At 27.2% G+C, this 19,508-nt stretch overlaps 1 protein-coding gene across 1 annotated transcript in view; it reads right to left on the reverse strand.

The window, feature by feature from the left end:
- Positions 1 to 19,508, reverse strand: part of LOC111622781 (ryanodine receptor-like) — a 420,607-nt gene that overhangs the window by 145,257 nt on the left and 255,842 nt on the right. The window contains exons 71-78 of the mRNA XM_023365203.1: positions 18,120 to 18,123; positions 17,802 to 17,925; positions 17,038 to 17,212; positions 15,418 to 15,540; positions 12,518 to 12,589; positions 12,372 to 12,447; positions 11,315 to 11,438; positions 3,244 to 3,448 (exon numbers count right to left, since the gene is read on the reverse strand). Of these exons, the coding sequence (XP_023220971.1) occupies positions 3,244 to 3,448; positions 11,315 to 11,438; positions 12,372 to 12,447; positions 12,518 to 12,589; positions 15,418 to 15,540; positions 17,038 to 17,212; positions 17,802 to 17,925; positions 18,120 to 18,123 (903 nt within the window). The remainder of the gene's footprint in view (positions 1 to 3,243; positions 3,449 to 11,314; positions 11,439 to 12,371; positions 12,448 to 12,517; positions 12,590 to 15,417; positions 15,541 to 17,037; positions 17,213 to 17,801; positions 17,926 to 18,119; positions 18,124 to 19,508) is intronic.

Raw genomic sequence — 19,508 nt, forward strand, 5'->3', positions numbered from 1 at the left:
GTTACATGTATTACTACTGGTAAATCACATGTTTATTACAAAAATTTATATTCTTGTTCAATATGAAGTGAATAAAGTATATTAGTTCATTATATTAGTTGGTAGCATAATAAAGCTTTGATTTCAAACAAATGTTTGATATAATGTGTGATAATTTCACAACAAATAAACATACATGCATAAGTGTTATATAGAGTTGTACAGAACAATATTATATGTCTTTCTGGCTCATTGTCAGCAAAAAACTAGGTAACTAAACAATGTTAATTTTGACAAAAAGTTAAAAATTATCAAGTTTAAATGTCAATTCTGATATATATTATTATTTTTCTTATAAATTTTTCTAATAAAATGTATTGAAAAATATCATATTTAAAACTAAAGATATTAATAAATGTATGTGATTTTTTTCATATGAATATAATGATAACTTGATTTTTGGTGAATTTTTAAAATAATATCACCTAACTGACCTATATTGCATTTGGACTGTTTTCAAAATTAACGTAAACAAGATGGAGGTGGTTTAAGATCTCATTAGATCTTAAAAATCTCCTTTTACAACACAAAAGGGAGAAATTAAAAGTCTCAATTAAACAATAAAAGTTTTTTTTTGTAAAATTTTAAACAAAGGAAAAATGATGTTGAAAAGACCAAAGTCGATGGAAACATGGTTAGAGAAGAGTCGGGTTTAGTCATGAAGTTGACCTCTCCTGCACCCCTCGACAGGTGTCGTTTGGCACCAGATGACAAAGAAAGACCAATTAAATGACGACTTTGGGGGAAAAGTTATAAAAATCGTGCGAATCAAGGATGTAGTGTTCTTGGTCTGTAGTGCTCCTCTCCCGGAAGTTTGTGATCCTGCAGTTCACCAACGAAAGATTTTTTGACATCCAAGGATTGTTCTTTGCTCTCCAGAGTCATCCAGATTTGCCCAGGTCCACCTATTTGCAGGAAGACATCTCTCGAAGCCATGCTGTGCACCCTAGAGCCGTCGATTTTCACACCACCATCATTGGAAGAGGAAAAATGATAGACTGAACATTTGGACTTTTTGTGCATACTTGTTTCTCTCCCTTTGAGAGGTGTTATGCCTTATCATAAGAATTGTTGTAAGAGATTTTAAATTTTATTAAATAAGTTAAAGATGGAAAGCCTGTCTCAGAGAGTTTTTTCCACTCCCACACAATAGTTGTGACCGCACAACGATGATAGTTGCACCCAGTCAGCTAACCTCACATTTGTTCTCATTTTTTGCCCAGGCAATGACAGGTTTACCTATTAGTTTCTGATAAAACAAAAAGTTGGTTTGTATATTTTAGTTTGATACTTATGATTTTTAATAAAATTATATTAAATTAGTAAACAAAAATAAAAATTTATGTAATTAATGCCAAATAAATGTGCCATATCATTAATCAGGGTATAATAAGGCTAATTTAATGATTAGACATACAGTAATTTGGCTATAGGTAGGTGGTTAGGCCTCCACTGAATGATAAATTTAGATATAACCATACAGGCTATGAGGGATATGTATAGTTTTATCTAAGTTAGTCGAGTAATTAATTACTTTGGAAGCAAAGATGTGGATAGCATAATTGGCAATGCATATGCATGGTATGTAAGAGTTACAGGTTTCAGTCTCATTTCAATCTGATCTTTTCTTTCAGAATATTTTAAATTTAAAATTAAAAATTGAATTTATTTTTATTATTCAATTTATCATTAAATAGCGACGAACTGACTACCTATAGCCAAATTTCTTTAATCATTAAATTAGTCTTATTATGCCCAATTAACAACTTGACAGTTCATTTGGCATTAATAATTGAATCTGCTTGTTGTATAGGTTTTAGGTTATATAGGGGTCATACATATANTTTAAGATTAATAATCTATTAATTTTTTTGGTTCTATTCAGTTCTGATTAATTTCCCTATTATTATTTTTTCTTTTCCCACCTTTTTTATTCCTTTTGCTTCTTGAAATGCTGTTTATTATTATACTAAAATGTAATATATTTTTAAAACATTTTTATTTTTACATTTTTTGCAAATTTTGGAATATATATTATAAAATGTTTTTGTTTTTCTTATCATTTTTTATACCTTTTTTATGTAAACATAAAAATTATTGCCTAAAATGCCAATAAACCATATAACAAATTTTATTAATCTTATTTAACTTTTTTGCTTGTTGCTTGATGTTGATTCTGACTTTTATATGGGAAATTTTAAAATTCCTTTTAAAACTAATAATTGAATTATATTTTTTATTTTATGATACTTGCTTGTGTTTTTTTTTCTTTTTCTGCTTGCATTGGTGCCTGGTTTTTCTTTCATAATCTTTAGAAGTAGAATTCCTGAAAATACTCATATTCAATCAATCAGTAGGGCTAGCAAAAAATCAGTGCAAGAATCTGGAGAACAGGCTGGATCAACTTCTAGTGGTGAGAGATTTGCCTCATTGCTTTTAGAAAAACTCTTGCAATATTTGGATGTTGCTGCCATTAATATGAAGATTCTAAAACCTAGTGCCAATTATAGTCGTCGAAGTAGTTTCAAAACTTCTACTCGTGATGTGAAATTTTTCAGCAAGGTTTGTGTGAAACTATTTTTTAATATTTAAAAATAAATTTCAATTAATTAATTTAAAATGAAACAAGTATTTGACAAATGGAAAACTTTTCAAATTTATAATATTACATATATACACAGGGTGTATCAGAATGACATTTTAAAAATTTGGGGGATTGTAGAGGATAAAATTTTGAACGTTTTGATATAAGAAACCCATAGTCGGAAATGTGATATAAAGTTTCTACAGCGGTAGGAAGTGCATGACCACTCTTCACTTTGGTAGCTACCCTTCCATCCATTGACGTCACGTTATTGTTCTTGACTTCTTCCTCTGAGGTTATGTAAAGTCCCTTGTGTATGCAACATCTGTAGGAACAGTTCATAAGCTTACGAAGCGCATCTTTACAGCATTTAATACCATCAGAGGAAAGCGTGGCATCTTACAGAGAGTCGGACAAAACATGGTTCGTCGTTTTATCAAAACGTTCAAAATTTCATCCTCTACAATCTCCCAAATTTTTAAAATGTCATTCTGATACACCCTGTATATTTATGTAATATTATAAATTTGAAAAGTTTTCCATTTGTCAAATACTTGTTTCATTTTAAATTAATTAATTGAAATTTATTTTTAAATATTAAAAAATAGTTTCACACAAACCTTGCTGAAAAATTTCACATCACGAGTAGAAGTTTTGAAACTACTTCGACGACTATAATTGGCACTAGGTTTTAGAATCTTCATATTAATGGCAGCAACATCCAAATATTGCAAGAGTTTTTCTAAAAGCAATGAGGCAAATCTCTCACCACTAGAAGTTGATCCAGCCTGTTCTCCAGATTCTTGCACTGATTTTTTGCTAGCCCTACTGATTGATTGAATATGAGTATTTTCAGGAATTCTACTTCTAAAGATTATGAAAGAAAAACCAGGCACCAATGCAAGCAGAAAAAGAAAAAAAAACACAAGCAAGTATCATAAAATAAAAAATATAATTCAATTATTAGTTTTAAAAGGAATTTTAAAATTTCCCATATAAAAGTCAGAATCAACATCAAGCAACAAGCAAAAAAGTTAAATAAGATTAATAAAATTTGTTATATGGTTTATTGGCATTTTAGGCAATAATTTTTATGTTTACATAAAAAAGGTATAAAAAATGATAAGAAAAACAAAAACATTTTATAATATATATTCCAAAATTTGCAAAAAATGTAAAAATAAAAATGTTTTAAAAATATATTACATTTTAGTATAATAATAAACAGCATTTCAAGAAGCAAAAGGAATAAAAAAGGTGGGAAAAGAAAAAATAATAATAGGGAAATTAATCAGAACTGAATAGAACCAAAAAAATTAATAGATTATTAATCTTAAAATATATATAATTTATTTTATAAACAAAACAGTTAATATAAATCTTCCATGCTTTAAATTTATATGACACAAAAGTTTAATTTTTAATCAAATATAGTTCAGTAAAACAAGAATAAAAATAGTAATGAGATAAACAGAAGAAAATAATAAAACTGCAGTGAAGAATAATGTTCTATTTCAAGACTTGAGAAATAATAAGCAGTTTAAAAAGAGAAAGTAAACAGAATTTTGTAAATCCCAGTCTTAACTAAGGGATTTTGATAAATAAATTATTATTTAAGAAGAAAAATGAGAACATTAAAACATAAATTAAAAAAATATGAATGAGGAATATGATATAAAACTTCTATATTGATGAAATTGGTTCTTGATTAAAATCAAATTCAATTGGTTACATATTTCATGATGTACACTGCCATTCAAATAAAATCATCTGTATTTTATTCTTCAACTAATGTTTTTGAAATGTTTAAACAGATATCTTCACAATCAACACAAAGGAAATACATTAAAGTAAACAAGTGTTCATTATGTGGAGATATTAAGTTATAGATAAATAATTATGGGAGTAACACAACATTTGAAAATACAATAATGATTATGTCCAACTCCAACAGTTGACTTATTATCTTAAGGCAATCTAATTTATAATTTTATAACTGAATCATTTAATGGTATAAAAATTTTTTGACATTCTCTTCATTTCAAAAGTAAATCTGTAAAAACTAGCATTTATGAAAAAGTCATTTATCTCTATATATTAAAAATAATCCATAAGATCTCCATTACAAAAATGTAGCAGCCACTAATATTTAGAGTAAATGTAATATCTTAATATAATACCTAGCAATTACCATAAATGAAGTAAATCATGTAAAAGTTGTTGTAATGAATTATAGTTATCATCATATTAATATTAACAGACTAGTAGGAGTGCCTAAATATTTAGATCTGAAAATATAAAACTAAAAATGCACATGTTTGATATTTATAATGAAAGGTTACAATGAAAGCATCCATACAAATATCATTACATATAAAGACAATATATAATAATATAGTTTAGTCCACTACCAAATGGTATCTTCACCTTGTTGTGGTGGTGGGGCTTGTGTGCTCTGTTGACCCTGGGAGCTATGTTGGCGGTAGCTTAGCTACTGGTAGGGTCATCCAAGCCAAACAGGTCTTTGAGGGGTAGGAGCCAGACCAAGCAAGATACCATGGTAGTGAGCAGTAGCACTACCCTTGGCTTGGGGCCAAAGATAATATTATCTGGTAGGGCTCAACACCAGAAAGTCAAGGCAAATATGACATCTTCGTATAACTGACCATGATACTATGCTATGGAACGCAAAGGGAAACTACCATATCTCTAGGAGGCCAAGTGTCGTATCCGGCAGGGAAAGTAGCAGGGCTTCCCAGGCCGTTAACCAGCGAAATCCTTACCTTAAAATTGGAACATAAAACATTAGAACTCTTTTGCAAATAGGAAAACCAAAAGTTATTAAATATGAAATGAGAAGACATCACTTACAGATCCTGGGTTTAAGCGAAATAAGGTGGAGAGAGGAAGGTGTATTCTGGAGTGAGGAATTTAAGGTAATCCATTCTGGAGAAAAAAAATGGTCAGGGCGGGGTAGGAATTATCCTACACAGAAAACTAGCTGAACAAATTAAATAACTTAAAATTTCAGAACGTAGATTAATTTCAATAAGAATTGCAGCAAAACCATTTGACATAAAAATTATACAAGTGCATATGCCTACAATGGGACATGATGATTGGGAGGTAGAAGCTATCTATGAGCAGACCGAAGAACTTATAAAAGATACACCAACTCAGGTAAACCTAATAATAATGGGTGACTGGAATGCTGTAGTGGGGCAGGAAGGAGATGAAAAAATCAGGAAACTTTGGCTTAGGGAAAAGGAATGACAGAGGACAAAAACTGATTGATTTCTGTAGACAAGAAAACCTTTTGTGAGATCTGAACATTCAAGGGAGGATCATTTTAATCAAAATAATAAGTTGGAGAAAAGAATTAAAATAATAGAAAATAATATTTTCAACTTCAACAAGATTTTATCTAAAACTGGAGAAAACATCAGAATTTTTGAAAGGAAGTTGATTTCCTTTCCCAGGCTAACTCAGGATGAGTCGAGTTTTTGCACACATTACGGAAGACCAAATAAAAGGGCCGTTTTCCCGCCATTCGAGGCAGACTGTAGAAACGAGGTATTGCCATGCAAGAAGTCGAACATATGCAGTCCGTCGAAGGAAGTTGGCCATAAGAAATAAGTCCGACATACAATAAGGGCAATCTGTTAGAAAAAGGTTGCCATGCAAGAAGTCCAACATACGCAGTCCATCGAAGAAAGTTTGCCATAAGAAATAAGTCCGACATACGATAAGGGCAGTCCATCGAAGAAGATATTGCCATACAGAAGAATCCAATATACGATAAAGACTATGCATCCGAAAAAGTCGTCATATGAAAGACGTTAAACTAAATAAAAGAGAAGAATAGAAATAAGAAGGAAGAAGATCCTCATACAATACAAAAAACAATAAACAAATACAAAAAATATGGTGAAGGTAATATAAGCTCTGAATAGATCGATGTAAACTCTGTCACGCGTTAGGTTAGAAATAAGATAGATTAAGTTAGATTTAGATTATATTCATTCCTTGTATATTTTATTATTTGATTCATTAAATGTTTCGATTTGTTTTATAAAATGGTTTGGTTCTTATTAGACATTCATTTTCATTTAAGTTTCCTTAGTTCCTCTGAATCCCGAGTTTAAGGATAACATGTGTTAATCCGCGTTTAAAAGAATTGATTAACTGGTGTCAGGAATCCTGACGTAAGAAAGAGGGTGATTACACAATCATCTAATTCCATTTTAAATTAACATTCAAACTGTAAATGAACTTATTGGTTAAAGCCCTCCACCCTCGATTTCTTTGAATAGAAAAACCATCCTTGTTAGACAAACAGAGGGCTATTCTAGAGAATAGTTGCTGAGTAAGTGATACTAGAGTCTTACCACTCCGTATCCACAGCTGAGCCCCTCACACTTTTTATTACAAATACTTGGTTCAACACACCTTTAAGAAGAAGATATACATGGAAAAGTCCAGGAGACAAAAAACAATACCAGATTGATTACATAATGGTGAAAGAAAGATATAGAAATCAAGTCACGAAGTCAATCAGCTACCCAGGGGCAGATGCAGAGAGTGATCATAATCTCGTAATTATGAACAGTAAATTAAAATACAGGAGATCCTTAAGAAAAAGGGAAGGTAAAAATGGAATTTGGAAAAGTTAAGGAATGAGAAGGCAAGTATGCAATTCAAACAAAGATTGGACAAAGCAATTGGAAAGACCATGGGTGGTGATAGAGTTGAAGATAAGTGGAACTACCTTAAATTAAAAAGAACATATTGAATATAGCCAATGAGGTTATAGGGAATAAACAAAATGATGTAAGTAAACATGGATCACACAAGAAATGATGGTGAAAATTGAAGAGAAAAGAAAATGGAAAAATGTAAATACTGAAGTAGGACAAAAAAAATATAAGAGGCTGAGAAATGAACTACAAAGAGAAAGTAAAAAGACTAGGGAGGAGTGATGGAGAGAGAGATGTGAGATGATTGAGGAGTTGGAAAGAAAAGGCTGAAGTGACCTTGCATTTAATGAGATTAGGAAATGGACCAAGAAGAATAATACAATCAAAATAGGGTCAGTAAATGATAAAAATGGTAAACTCCTGATTAATGAAGAGGATATCACTATAAGATGGAGTGATTATGTGTAAAGCTTGTATAGGAATGATGTACAATTAGACAAAAAACCCCGCTAATCAACGAAGAAGAACTCCCCATTTTACATGATGAATTCAAAAATGCACCGAACTCAATAACAAATAAGAAGGGGACAGGAATAGACCAAATCACAATAGAATTTATTAAAGACAGAGGTGACATGTTACAAAGATCTCTATTTGAGCTAATCAACCAGATACACATGAAAGGAGAATGGCCTAAGGATTATTCCACAACAATAATGATACCACTACCAATAAAGAGCAATGTAGTAGAATGTAGCCAATACCGCACAATAAGCCTAATATCCCAACTTCAAAAATACTATTAAAGATAATAAAGAACAGAATTGAAGATAAAATTAAAGCTTACATCGGACCAGATAAATTTGGGTTTCAGAAACAAAAGGGAACAAGAGAGGCCATAGCCAGCTTGAGAATGCTAGGCAAAAGATTCATAAACCAAGGGAGAAATCTCTATGCATGCTTTATAGACTATGAAAAGGCATTCGACAGAATAAGATGGAATAAACTCTTTACCATATTAAGAAAAATTGGAATTGAAGGGAAGATTACTAATTTAACAGAAAGACTATATTTGGATCAGCAAGCAAAGGTAAAAATTGATGCTGTCTTACAGATTTAATAAATATCCAAAAAGGAGTAAGACAAGGGTGCTTACTCTCCCCTGACTTATTTAATATATACTCAGAAGAAATGATGACCGAGGTTATGGAAAATGCAAAAGGAGTTAGAATACATGGTGAATACATCAAGTCCATTAAATTTGCTGATGATCAAGAACATGCAAGGAGCTGTCTTATCAATATAGCACAATAATGTGCAAATGATCTTGGGCTATTGCATCTTTACAGTAGCCTACCTACCTATGCTAAATCTATAAAGCTATCAGAAATGTGGGTGACCCAAACTCAAAATTTTATGGTTACATCTCTGCTAATGTAAAATCAATATTTTTTAATTAAATAAAAATATTAGAACAAATTTAAAATTTTTATTAAATTAATTAGCATTACTGATTTAATTATATACTAAATTTTCTGAAAGAATATAAATTTAAATTGAAACATTAAAAATTAAACTTTTGTCTTCTCTCTTAATATGATATATTTTGTTATTATGGAACAATAAATATTTAAAATTAGAAGTTAAAAGGAAACATTTCATTTTCAACTATTTTCATGCTAATTCAAAAGCTGAAAATAATTGTAAATTATAAATGATGTATAATTTATAATATAAAATTATAAATTATGATGCATCAATGTAAATTTAACTTAGCAATGTAATATGTAGTTTTATATAAATATAATATATTTTGTTTTTATAAACACAGTCAAACCTCAGTTTACGACCTTAATTCATTCCTAAAAGTTGTTTGGAAACTGATTTGTTCTCAAACTGAAACAAATTTTCTCATAAAAAAACAATGTAAAATGGATTAATCCATTCCCATCCCCCAAAGCAAAGCCTTTTTTACCCTTTTAGTAGCATTTCATGCATAAAAATGCCTACAAAATGCAATATAATATTATCTATATCCATTTTATATACATATTAAAAGCAAAATGTTTCATCACCACCAACTGAAACTGAAACCAACACTTTACAAAAAGTGCTATAAATAGAGACTCGACTCTGCCTGGATGAAATACTTGTATAACCAAATGAATCAAGACAGACAACAGTACTTTATCCACATTTTCTGAAATATTATGTTTCAATTGCTTAAATTTAAATTTTAATAAATAAATAAATTAATTTTGATTTAATTTTTGATTTTATTTTTAATTTTACTTTCAGTGTAAAAAACATAGTTTTAATTATTATTTTTAATTTTAATTAACTGGCTATCTAGTATTAATAAATATCATATTAAACATTAATATTATAATATGTAATATATTATAATATTAATTTTGTTATTTAATTTGAGTTAAGAACTTTTAAATATGAATTATTAGAAGTCATTTATATTACATAAATGTCAATTAACTCAGTTTTTATTAATTAATTTGATTTAAATTGAATTGTGACACTTACTAAAAACTGGAGTAGTATCTTACCCGCGTGCACATTGAAAGCTAATTTGAATATCATCATCATTGATGGTTTGTGTTGAGTTATCTAATGACACAAGGTGAATTTCGATGCCAGTACTAAATTGGTAATCCTATTGTTCATTGGTGAGGACATTGACTTTTTTTATCATAGGGAATATAGGAAGTTGACCATTAACAACCAGCTCTGCCAAGTAGTTTGTTCAGAAACTGAGTTATTGTATGTAATCCAGAACAAATATGGCATTCAAAATTTTGTTTGTAAACCGAATTGTTCATAAACAGGGGCAATTGTACCCTAAGGTTTGACTGTATATCCAAACTGTAATTAATCTTAGTTTATTCATCTTTTTTAATATTATTTAAATGCTGATCAAACTTTCTTCTTTTTCCAATTTTAAATCATATAATTTACTTAATACCTTAATAAACCATCTTTTCATTTTCAAAAATAAAAAGATGTATATCAAACATTGCAAAGCCCAATATGTATATAGAAACATAACCAAATAATAACCTTAAATAATCAAACTATAACTCTGCTAATTTAATGATTAATACTAAATAATTTGCTACTAGAGATAGACATTAGGCGCCATCTCTTAACTAAATAAATAATTATAATTTTAATAATTAATTAAATAATTTAGAATCATCTGGAAGAAAAGAACTGACCCGGGGCAGGGCTTGACTCATAACCTCTGCTTGCTGTGTGGTGTGCTTGTCAGTTGTGCCATCTGAACCATTAACCACATAAAGGCTAGCTTGGGGTTCTGGTGGTGCAACTGGCAAGTACACTGCACAGCAAGCAAAGGTTATGGGTTCAAGCCATGCCCAGGTCAGTTCTTTTCTTCCAGATGATTTTAAATTATTTAATTAGTTATTAAAATTATAATTATTAATTTAGTTAAAATATGGCACCTTGTGTCTATCTCTAGTAGCAAATTACTTATTATTAATCATTAAATTAGCAAAGCTATAGCCCAATTATTTAAGATGATTGTTTGGTTATGTTTCAATAAAAAGATGAATTATTAAAGTTTGTTATGGTCTTTTGTAAAATTATATGACTATTAAAATCAGGAAAAGAAAAACTTTGATCAGCATTTAACTGACATTAAAAACTAATAATAAAACAGATCTAGAAGATATTTTTATTCACATATAATTAATCTGCCATCAGCTACTTTTCTCATTATCTTTAGACTGATAATATCACAATACTACCAGACTGAAGACACTCATTTGATTATATGAATTGTACTTTTGATTTTTCTTATTGTAGCATCACTATGGCAGTATTATCATGTTGACTTTGCATGGTATTAAAAGCTAAAAATTAAATAATGAAGATATTATAATTAATTAATTATATTCCTAAATTAAATGAAAGAATATCTGCAAATAATTTAAAATATATAATTTTTATCATTTCTGACCTTCCTGTTCGATATCCCTCTGACTGTAAGAATTTTAGTAGTTCTTGTGAACGATCTCTGTTCTTACGTTTTTCTTTATCAGTAAGTAAATCATAAGGAACAAGTTGAGGATGAAGCCCACCACCTAAAATTCAAGTAAGAATAAAGTAATTTAAAAAAAACACACAATTTCATATATTTATTGTTTAAAGTACATTTTTTCATTATAGTATAATCTACCTTTGATGTATTAAAAACACAAATTATAGTCATGAATTTAATTGTTTTCAAACACTGAAAAAATATTTTAATTCAAAACAATTTGCACATATCATGTACCTGACTAGAAATATGTTTTTCAAATTTATTAAAAGCAGATTATTTCCAAATTATAAATTATATAAACATAATAAAAGTTTATTTCCAGAAATAAACAGCCAAAAAAATTCTTGATGCTTTTCCACATTCTAATATATTTTGTAGCTGATGTTTTTTCTTTCTTTGAAAATAATGATTTTATGCTCATTTTTGAATTTTTTTAAACATATTAAAGAAGTCCTCAAATAAAAAGCTAATTTAAACTGCTTCATTAGAAATGAAAATATAATTTTATCTAAAATAACTTCCTAGTACACATGAAATTTTAAAATGTTGGTTTTGATTGTTTGTCAGAATCAATTGGCATAATTTTTTTTTTCATGTTTCACAATCAAAAATAATTCTTATTAACAACAGGGTATAGCAGATTTATTATAATGTATAACAGATATTCAGATGATGTTCCTTATATTACGGATGAAACAACATGACTGATAAACCTTTTGTTGGATATGGATTTATGTTCTTAATTGAAACAAATTAAGAAAAAAAAATACACTCTTTTTATTTATAATTTATTAAAGAGATTCAAAACTATACATTTTTCTAAAATTATGAAAAGTTTAAAAAATTAGTTTTAAAAATTAAAATTTTCAAAATCATTTTTTATAACTTTTTTATAACATCAATAAAGCACTTGTTTTTATAATGTGTAGAATAATAATATTTAATTATAAATGTTTTATATTTTATGGCTTACCAATAGCATCCATTTCAGTTTTAACTTTCATGGCCCATATATCATGAGTATTTTCTGCTAATCTTTCTGCCATATTCTACATAAAAATATGTAAGATTAAATTTTCTCAAAAAGATAAAATTGAATTGTTTTAAATTTTATCTTACCTGCATTTCTCTGCTCAATGTGAGTGTTGTGAGATCAACAGGTTGGGGATTGTATGAATGGGTTGATTCTCCCTAAAAATCAGATTAAATCATAGAATAAATATAATCATCAATCAAAAATTACCACTTTTAATTCTTTTTGTTAATTCTTTTTGCAAACAATATTTAAAATTATGGCCTTTATATTCTATTAACAATTTAATATTTATGTATACTAAACCTTTAAACTTTTAAATACATACATTATTAGTTGATATATACTGATTTTATTTTTCATTTTTTACAATCTACCTAAATATTACAGAAATCAAGTTCAGTAAAACCATTGTCTAAACAACATTTTCTAAACAACATAAAGTAATAGAAACAAATCATTTGTAATTCACATTATTATTTTAAATTTTATATTATAAAAGAGCTTCTTGTCTTGAAATTTGTTGAAACTAAATCTAAAATACTTTAGTAGAGATTACAGAAACTTATCACACTGTTACTGGTAACATCATTTTAAATTTTCTTTACAAGTCTTTAGAGTTAAGAAAATTAGTTTTTAAGTTTAGTTTTCAGATTCACTTCATATAATGCAGAACCTCAAATAATTGGAGCTCAGATAATTGCAGTCCTACTTTAGTTTAAAGGGAAAAAACTCACAGTTATACCTGCTTGTTTATAAATATTATGTAGTTTATTAATAAATATTTCAAGTCAAAGTTAACTACAAAAAAGTGAACAGAAAATAAAACTATACATGGGAAAAGATTACATGATGATTTGATTACATCTCAAATTAATTAAATAATAAAATTAAAGATTTATTATTTTACACAGAACTTTATTTTGATGACAAATATAATTTAAAAAAGATTTTAAATCAAGATTTGTAATGATTATTAATATAAACAACGAATCAAAATGTGTTTTGTACACAGCATAATTTCAAATTCACTAAACAAAAATTTCATATTCATTCATCTATTATACTCTATCATGTATCTATCAACTATCAATTATATGATAAAGTATGATGTATCTTATATTAATTAAATTATCAATAACTGTGAGGCAGATAAATGCTCAGGAATCAAAGTGAAACAATTTAATAAACACAAAAAATTACTACATAAGTATGGAAATGAAAACCCAAAATGTAGTAATACCCTAAATAGTAATAACCCAAAATATAGTAAAATCCTATACTTATGTAGTAATTTTTTGTGTTTATTAAATTGTTTTCACTTTGATCCCTGAGCGTTTGTGCCCATCATTGGTCTGATAAGCCCTCACTATTATCTACCTCACAGTTGTTGATAATTTAATTAATATAATTATATCAAGGGCTAGAAGCAACTTTTGTAATAATTTTGTTATGATGTATCTATACATCATACTTTATCATATATAATTATACCAATAAAAAAATTTTTCTATTAATTTTTTAACTTTATACAAGTAAATATCATGTAAATAGTAATAAATTCACATCCAAAAATTATAAGGAAAAAAAAGAAAGTTCCTTAAAGAAGTTTTAAAGTTTTTTGTATAGTGTTTTATTTATAAACATTTTGATACTGAGAAGAACCATTGTCTACATTACATATAATTCCAATACTTGTTATTATTTAAATACTTGAATATTTCAGCAATTCTATTGTTGAATGTTAAGATTAAAATAATGTTAATAGAATATTATTCTTTAATAAGTAAAATAGCCAGGACAACAATAAAATATAAAAATATTCAGAAAATTAAAATAAACAATAAATATCTTCATATTTTGTTCTTTTTAACACCTCAAGAACAGCAGAGAAAGGTAGAGTCAACCTTTTATTTAAGGCTACTCTTTGGCTTTGATAAGCAAAAACAGTAACAATTTCAGGGCAATGGCACAATTACAAAAATATATTAATTATTAAATAAAGTAGTCAGGAAAACAATAAAATGTAAAATTTATTCTATTATTCTCTGATTTTAAAAATGTTATAGTTGTAAATATAATAAAAAATATTCAAATCAAAAAATCAAATTATTTCAACAAAATTAACAAATTTATTTCCTTTTCAATGTTAATTATTTTTATTAAATTAATATAATGTGTTGTAAAACACTAAATTATGTATAAAAATTTTTTAAATTATTAAAATTGTTTTAAATAGAAGAATTTATATATTTAACAAACTATTAAACTATTCAATTAACACCTTCAGCCCAAAAAATTAATATACAAACTAAAACTGCTTAAAATTGCAAAATTTCATTAGTTTTTTTAAAAATTTGCTTCATTTTTAAAAAATTTTTAAAGAATACACATCATTTTAAGTTGTTTTAAAAATAAATTCTAAGATTTAATACATTTAATAATAAATATCTGAGAAATTCTGTCTGAAAATGTCACAGAAATATTCATTCCAATGTGCTTTTTATATATTCTTAGTAAAATAAGAAAATATATAGTTTAATTTTTTGTCATTGTATAATTACTATTTAATTTTATTTTCTTTGAAATGGTCAGCATTTTGGTCTAGTTTTATTCTTGCTAATTCCAGTTTATGGATAATTTAAAAATGCATTCATCAAAGTATCCTTCAATGTTTTTGGCATGAAAACATAATTTGAGAAATAAATACATCCTGGAAGAAAAGCACCTGAAAGTTTTAGCATATATCTGTAATTGCATAAATGAAGTATATTGTGCAGAATGCAAATATTTTTTCACATCTAACCATAACACTAACCATTTATGCACTGTGTAAAACTAGTTAGTTACATTGCAAAATCTCTTTTAAATTTCTGAAATAATTTTGACTGTAAAAATAAAAAAAATAACTAAAAACAAATATTCTTTCAAAATATATTTTATTTATTGTAAAAGTTTTATCAAAGTAAAAATAAAAGTATCTCACTGTTTTTGGAGAAGTTACTTGAGAAGCTGATGCTCGAGATGAATCAGTTAATTCAATTTTCCACCCCAGAGCTAAAATTGCTTTTAAAGATTCTCTTACAGGCTCTTCATAGCATTCTTTTTCCTAATTCAATTTAAAATATTTAATCTATTATTAATAAAAATAACAAAATTTAANGTAGTTTTATATAAATATAATATATTTTGTTTTTATAAACACAGTCAAACCTCAGTTTACGACCTTAATTCATTCCTAAAAGTTGTTTGGAAACTGATTTGTTCTCAAACTGAAACAAATTTTCTCATAAAAAAACAATGTAAAATGGATTAATCCATTCCCATCCCCCAAAGCAAAGCCTTTTTTACCCTTTTAGTAGCATTTCATGCATAAAAATGCCTACAAAATGCAATATAATATTATCTATATCCATTTTATATACATATTAAAAGCAAAATGTTTCATCACCACCAACTGAAACTGAAACCAACACTTTACAAAAAGTGCTATAAATAGAGACTCGACTCTGCCTGGATGAAATACTTGTATAACCAAATGAATCAAGACAGACAACAGTACTTTATCCACATTTTCTGAAATATTATGTTTCAATTGCTTAAATTTAAATTTTAATAAATAAATTAATTAATTTTGATTTAATTTTTGATTTTATTTTTAATTTTACTTTCAGTGTAAAAAACATAGTTTTAATTATTATTTTTAATTTTAATTAACTGGCTATCTAGTATTAATAAATATCATATTAAACATTAATATTATAATATGTAATATATTATAATATTAATTTTGTTATTTAATTTGAGTTAAGAACTTTTAAATATGAATTATTAGAAGTCATTTATATTACATAAATGTCAATTAACTCAGTTTTTATTAATTAATTTGATTTAAATTGAATTGTGACACTTACTAAAAACTGGAGTAGTATCTTACCCGCGTGCACATTGAAAGCTAATTTGAATATCATCATCATTGATGGTTTGTGTTGAGTTATCTAATGACACAAGGTGAATTTCGATGCCAGTACTAAATTGGTAATCCTATTGTTCATTGGTGAGGACATTGACTTTTTTTATCATAGGGAATATAGGAAGTTGACCATTAACAACCAGCTCTGCCAAGTAGTTTGTTCAGAAACTGAGTTATTGTATGTAATCCAGAACAAATATGGCATTCAAAATTTTGTTTGTAAACCGAATTGTTCATAAACAGGGGCAATTGTACCCTAAGGTTTGACTGTATATCCAAACTGTAATTAATCTTAGTTTATTCATCTTTTTTAATATTATTTAAATGCTGATCAAACTTTCTTCTTTTTCCAATTTTAAATCATATAATTTACTTAATACCTTAATAAACCATCTTTTCATTTTCAAAAATAAAAAGATGTATATCAAACATTGCAAAGCCCAATATGTATATAGAAACATAACCAAATAATAACCTTAAATAATCAAACTATAACTCTGCTAATTTAATGATTAATACTAAATAATTTGCTACTAGAGGTAGACATTAGGTGCCATCTCTTAACTAAATAAATAATTATAATTTTAATAATTAATTAAATAATTTAGAATCATCTGGAAGAAAAGAACTGACCCGGGGCAGGGCTTGACTCATAACCTCTGCTTGCTGTGTGGTGTGCTTGTCAGTTGTGCCATCTGAACCATTAACCACATAAAGGCTAGCTTGGGGTTCTGGTGGTGCAACTGGCAAGTACACTGCACAGCAAGCAAAGGTTATGGGTTCAAGCCATGCCCAGGTCAGTTCTTTTCTTCCAGATGATTTTAAATTATTTAATTAGTTATTAAAATTATAATTATTAATTTAGTTAAAATATGGCACCTTGTGTCTATCTCTAGTAGCAAATTACTTATTATTAATCATTAAATTAGCAAAGCTATAGCCCAATTATTTAAGATGATTGTTTGGTTATGTTTCAATAAAAAGATGAATTATTAAAGTTTGTTATGGTCTTTTGTAAAATTATATGACTATTAAAATCAGGAAAAGAAAAACTTTGATCAGCATTTAACTGACATTAAAAACTAATAATAAAACAGATCTAGAAGATATTTTTATTCACATATAATTAATCTGCCATCAGCTACTTTTCTCATTATCTTTAGACTGATAATATCACAATACTACCAGACTGAAGACACTCATTTGATTATATGAATTGTACTTTTGATTTTTCTTATTGTAGCATCACTATGGCAGTATTATCATGTTGACTTTGCATGGTATTAAAAGCTAAAAATTAAATAATGAAGATATTATAATTAATTAATTATATTCCTAAATTAAATGAAAGAATATCTGCAAATAATTTAAAATATATAATTTTTATCATTTCTGACCTTCCTGTTCGATATCCCTCTGACTGTAAGAATTTTAGTAGTTCTTGTGAACGATCTCTGTTCTTACGTTTTTCTTTATCAGTAAGTAAATCATAAGGAACAAGTTGAGGATGAAGCCCACCACCTAAAATTCAAGTAAGAATAAAGTAATTTAAAAAAAACACACAATTTCATATATTTATTGTTTAAAGTACATTTTTTCATTATAGTATAATCTACCTTTGATGTATTAAAAACACAAATTATAGTCATGAATTTAATTGTTTTCAAACACTGAAAAAATATTTTAATTCAAAACAATTTGCACATATCATGTACCTGACTAGAAATATGTTTTTCAAATTTATTAAAAGCAGATTATTTCCAAATTATAAATTATATAAACATAATAAAAGTTTATTTCCAGAAATAAACAGCCAAAAAAATTCTTGATGCTTTTCCACATTCTAATATATTTTGTAGCTGATGTTTTTTCTTTCTTTGAAAATAATGATTTTATGCTCATTTTTGAATTTTTTTAAACATATTAAAGAAGTCCTCAAATAAAAAGCTAATTTAAACTGCTTCATTAGAAATGAAAATATAATTTTATCTAAAATAACTTCCTAGTACACATGAAATTTTAAAATGTTGGTTTTGATTGTTTGTCAGAATCAATTGGCATAATTTTTTTTTTCATGTTTCACAATCAAAAATAATTCTTATTAACAACAGGGTATAGCAGATTTATTATAATGTATAACAGATATTCAGATGATGTTCCTTATATTACGGATGAAACAACATGACTGATAAACCTTTTGTTGGATATGGATTTATGTTCTTAATTGAAACAAATTAAGAAAAAAAAATACACTATATCGTGACTTATTTTTAGAACTAACCACTGATACAAATATAACGTCAAATTAAATAAAAATAAACTATGTTGAAAAGTTTTAAAATTGTAAGTTTATTTTAAATAGACAATAGTAAATTCTCCGAAAATATTTTCCTTTGCTTCTGGCCCTATATTTCGTTATTAGCTTTAATGAAGATTGAAGAGATTAAAGAAAGAACAACAGGAACAAAAATCAATGCATGAAATGCAGTTTCCAATGCAATAAGAAATACAATTTTTACTAATATAATGAAAGCGTACATATCTCTGTATACAAATAAAATTCCTAAAATAGTTGACAGAGATCCTTGACATATTGGATAACCGATACGATACAGACTGTCTTTCATTTTTTCATTGGGGGTTTGATACGGAGAACAAATATAGGCGTAAGATATGTGAGCCGGATAATTTACGCAGAATCCGACACATAATATCAGACTCATCATAGATAAAATGTCCATGTTTATACCCCAAAGAGACATGTATCNCAAGTCTTTAGAGTTAAGAAAATTAGTTTTTAAGTTTAGTTTTCAGATTCACTTCATATAATGCAGAACCTCAAATAATTGGAGCTCAGATAATTGCAGTCCTACTTTAGTTTAAAGGGAAAAAACTCACAGTTATACCTGCTTGTTTATAAATATTATGTAGTTTATTAATAAATATTTCAAGTCAAAGTTAACTACAAAAAAGTGAACAGAAAATAAAACTATACATGGGAAAAGATTACATGATGATTTGATTACATCTCAAATTAATTAAATAATAAAATTAAAGATTTATTATTTTACACAGAACTTTATTTTGATGACAAATATAATTTA

Source organism: Centruroides sculpturatus, unplaced genomic scaffold (assembly GCF_000671375.1).
Source record: "Centruroides sculpturatus isolate CEXI.00-Female unplaced genomic scaffold, Cexi_2.0 scaffold157, whole genome shotgun sequence".
NCBI classification, from domain to species: Eukaryota; Metazoa; Arthropoda; class Arachnida; order Scorpiones; family Buthidae; genus Centruroides; species Centruroides sculpturatus.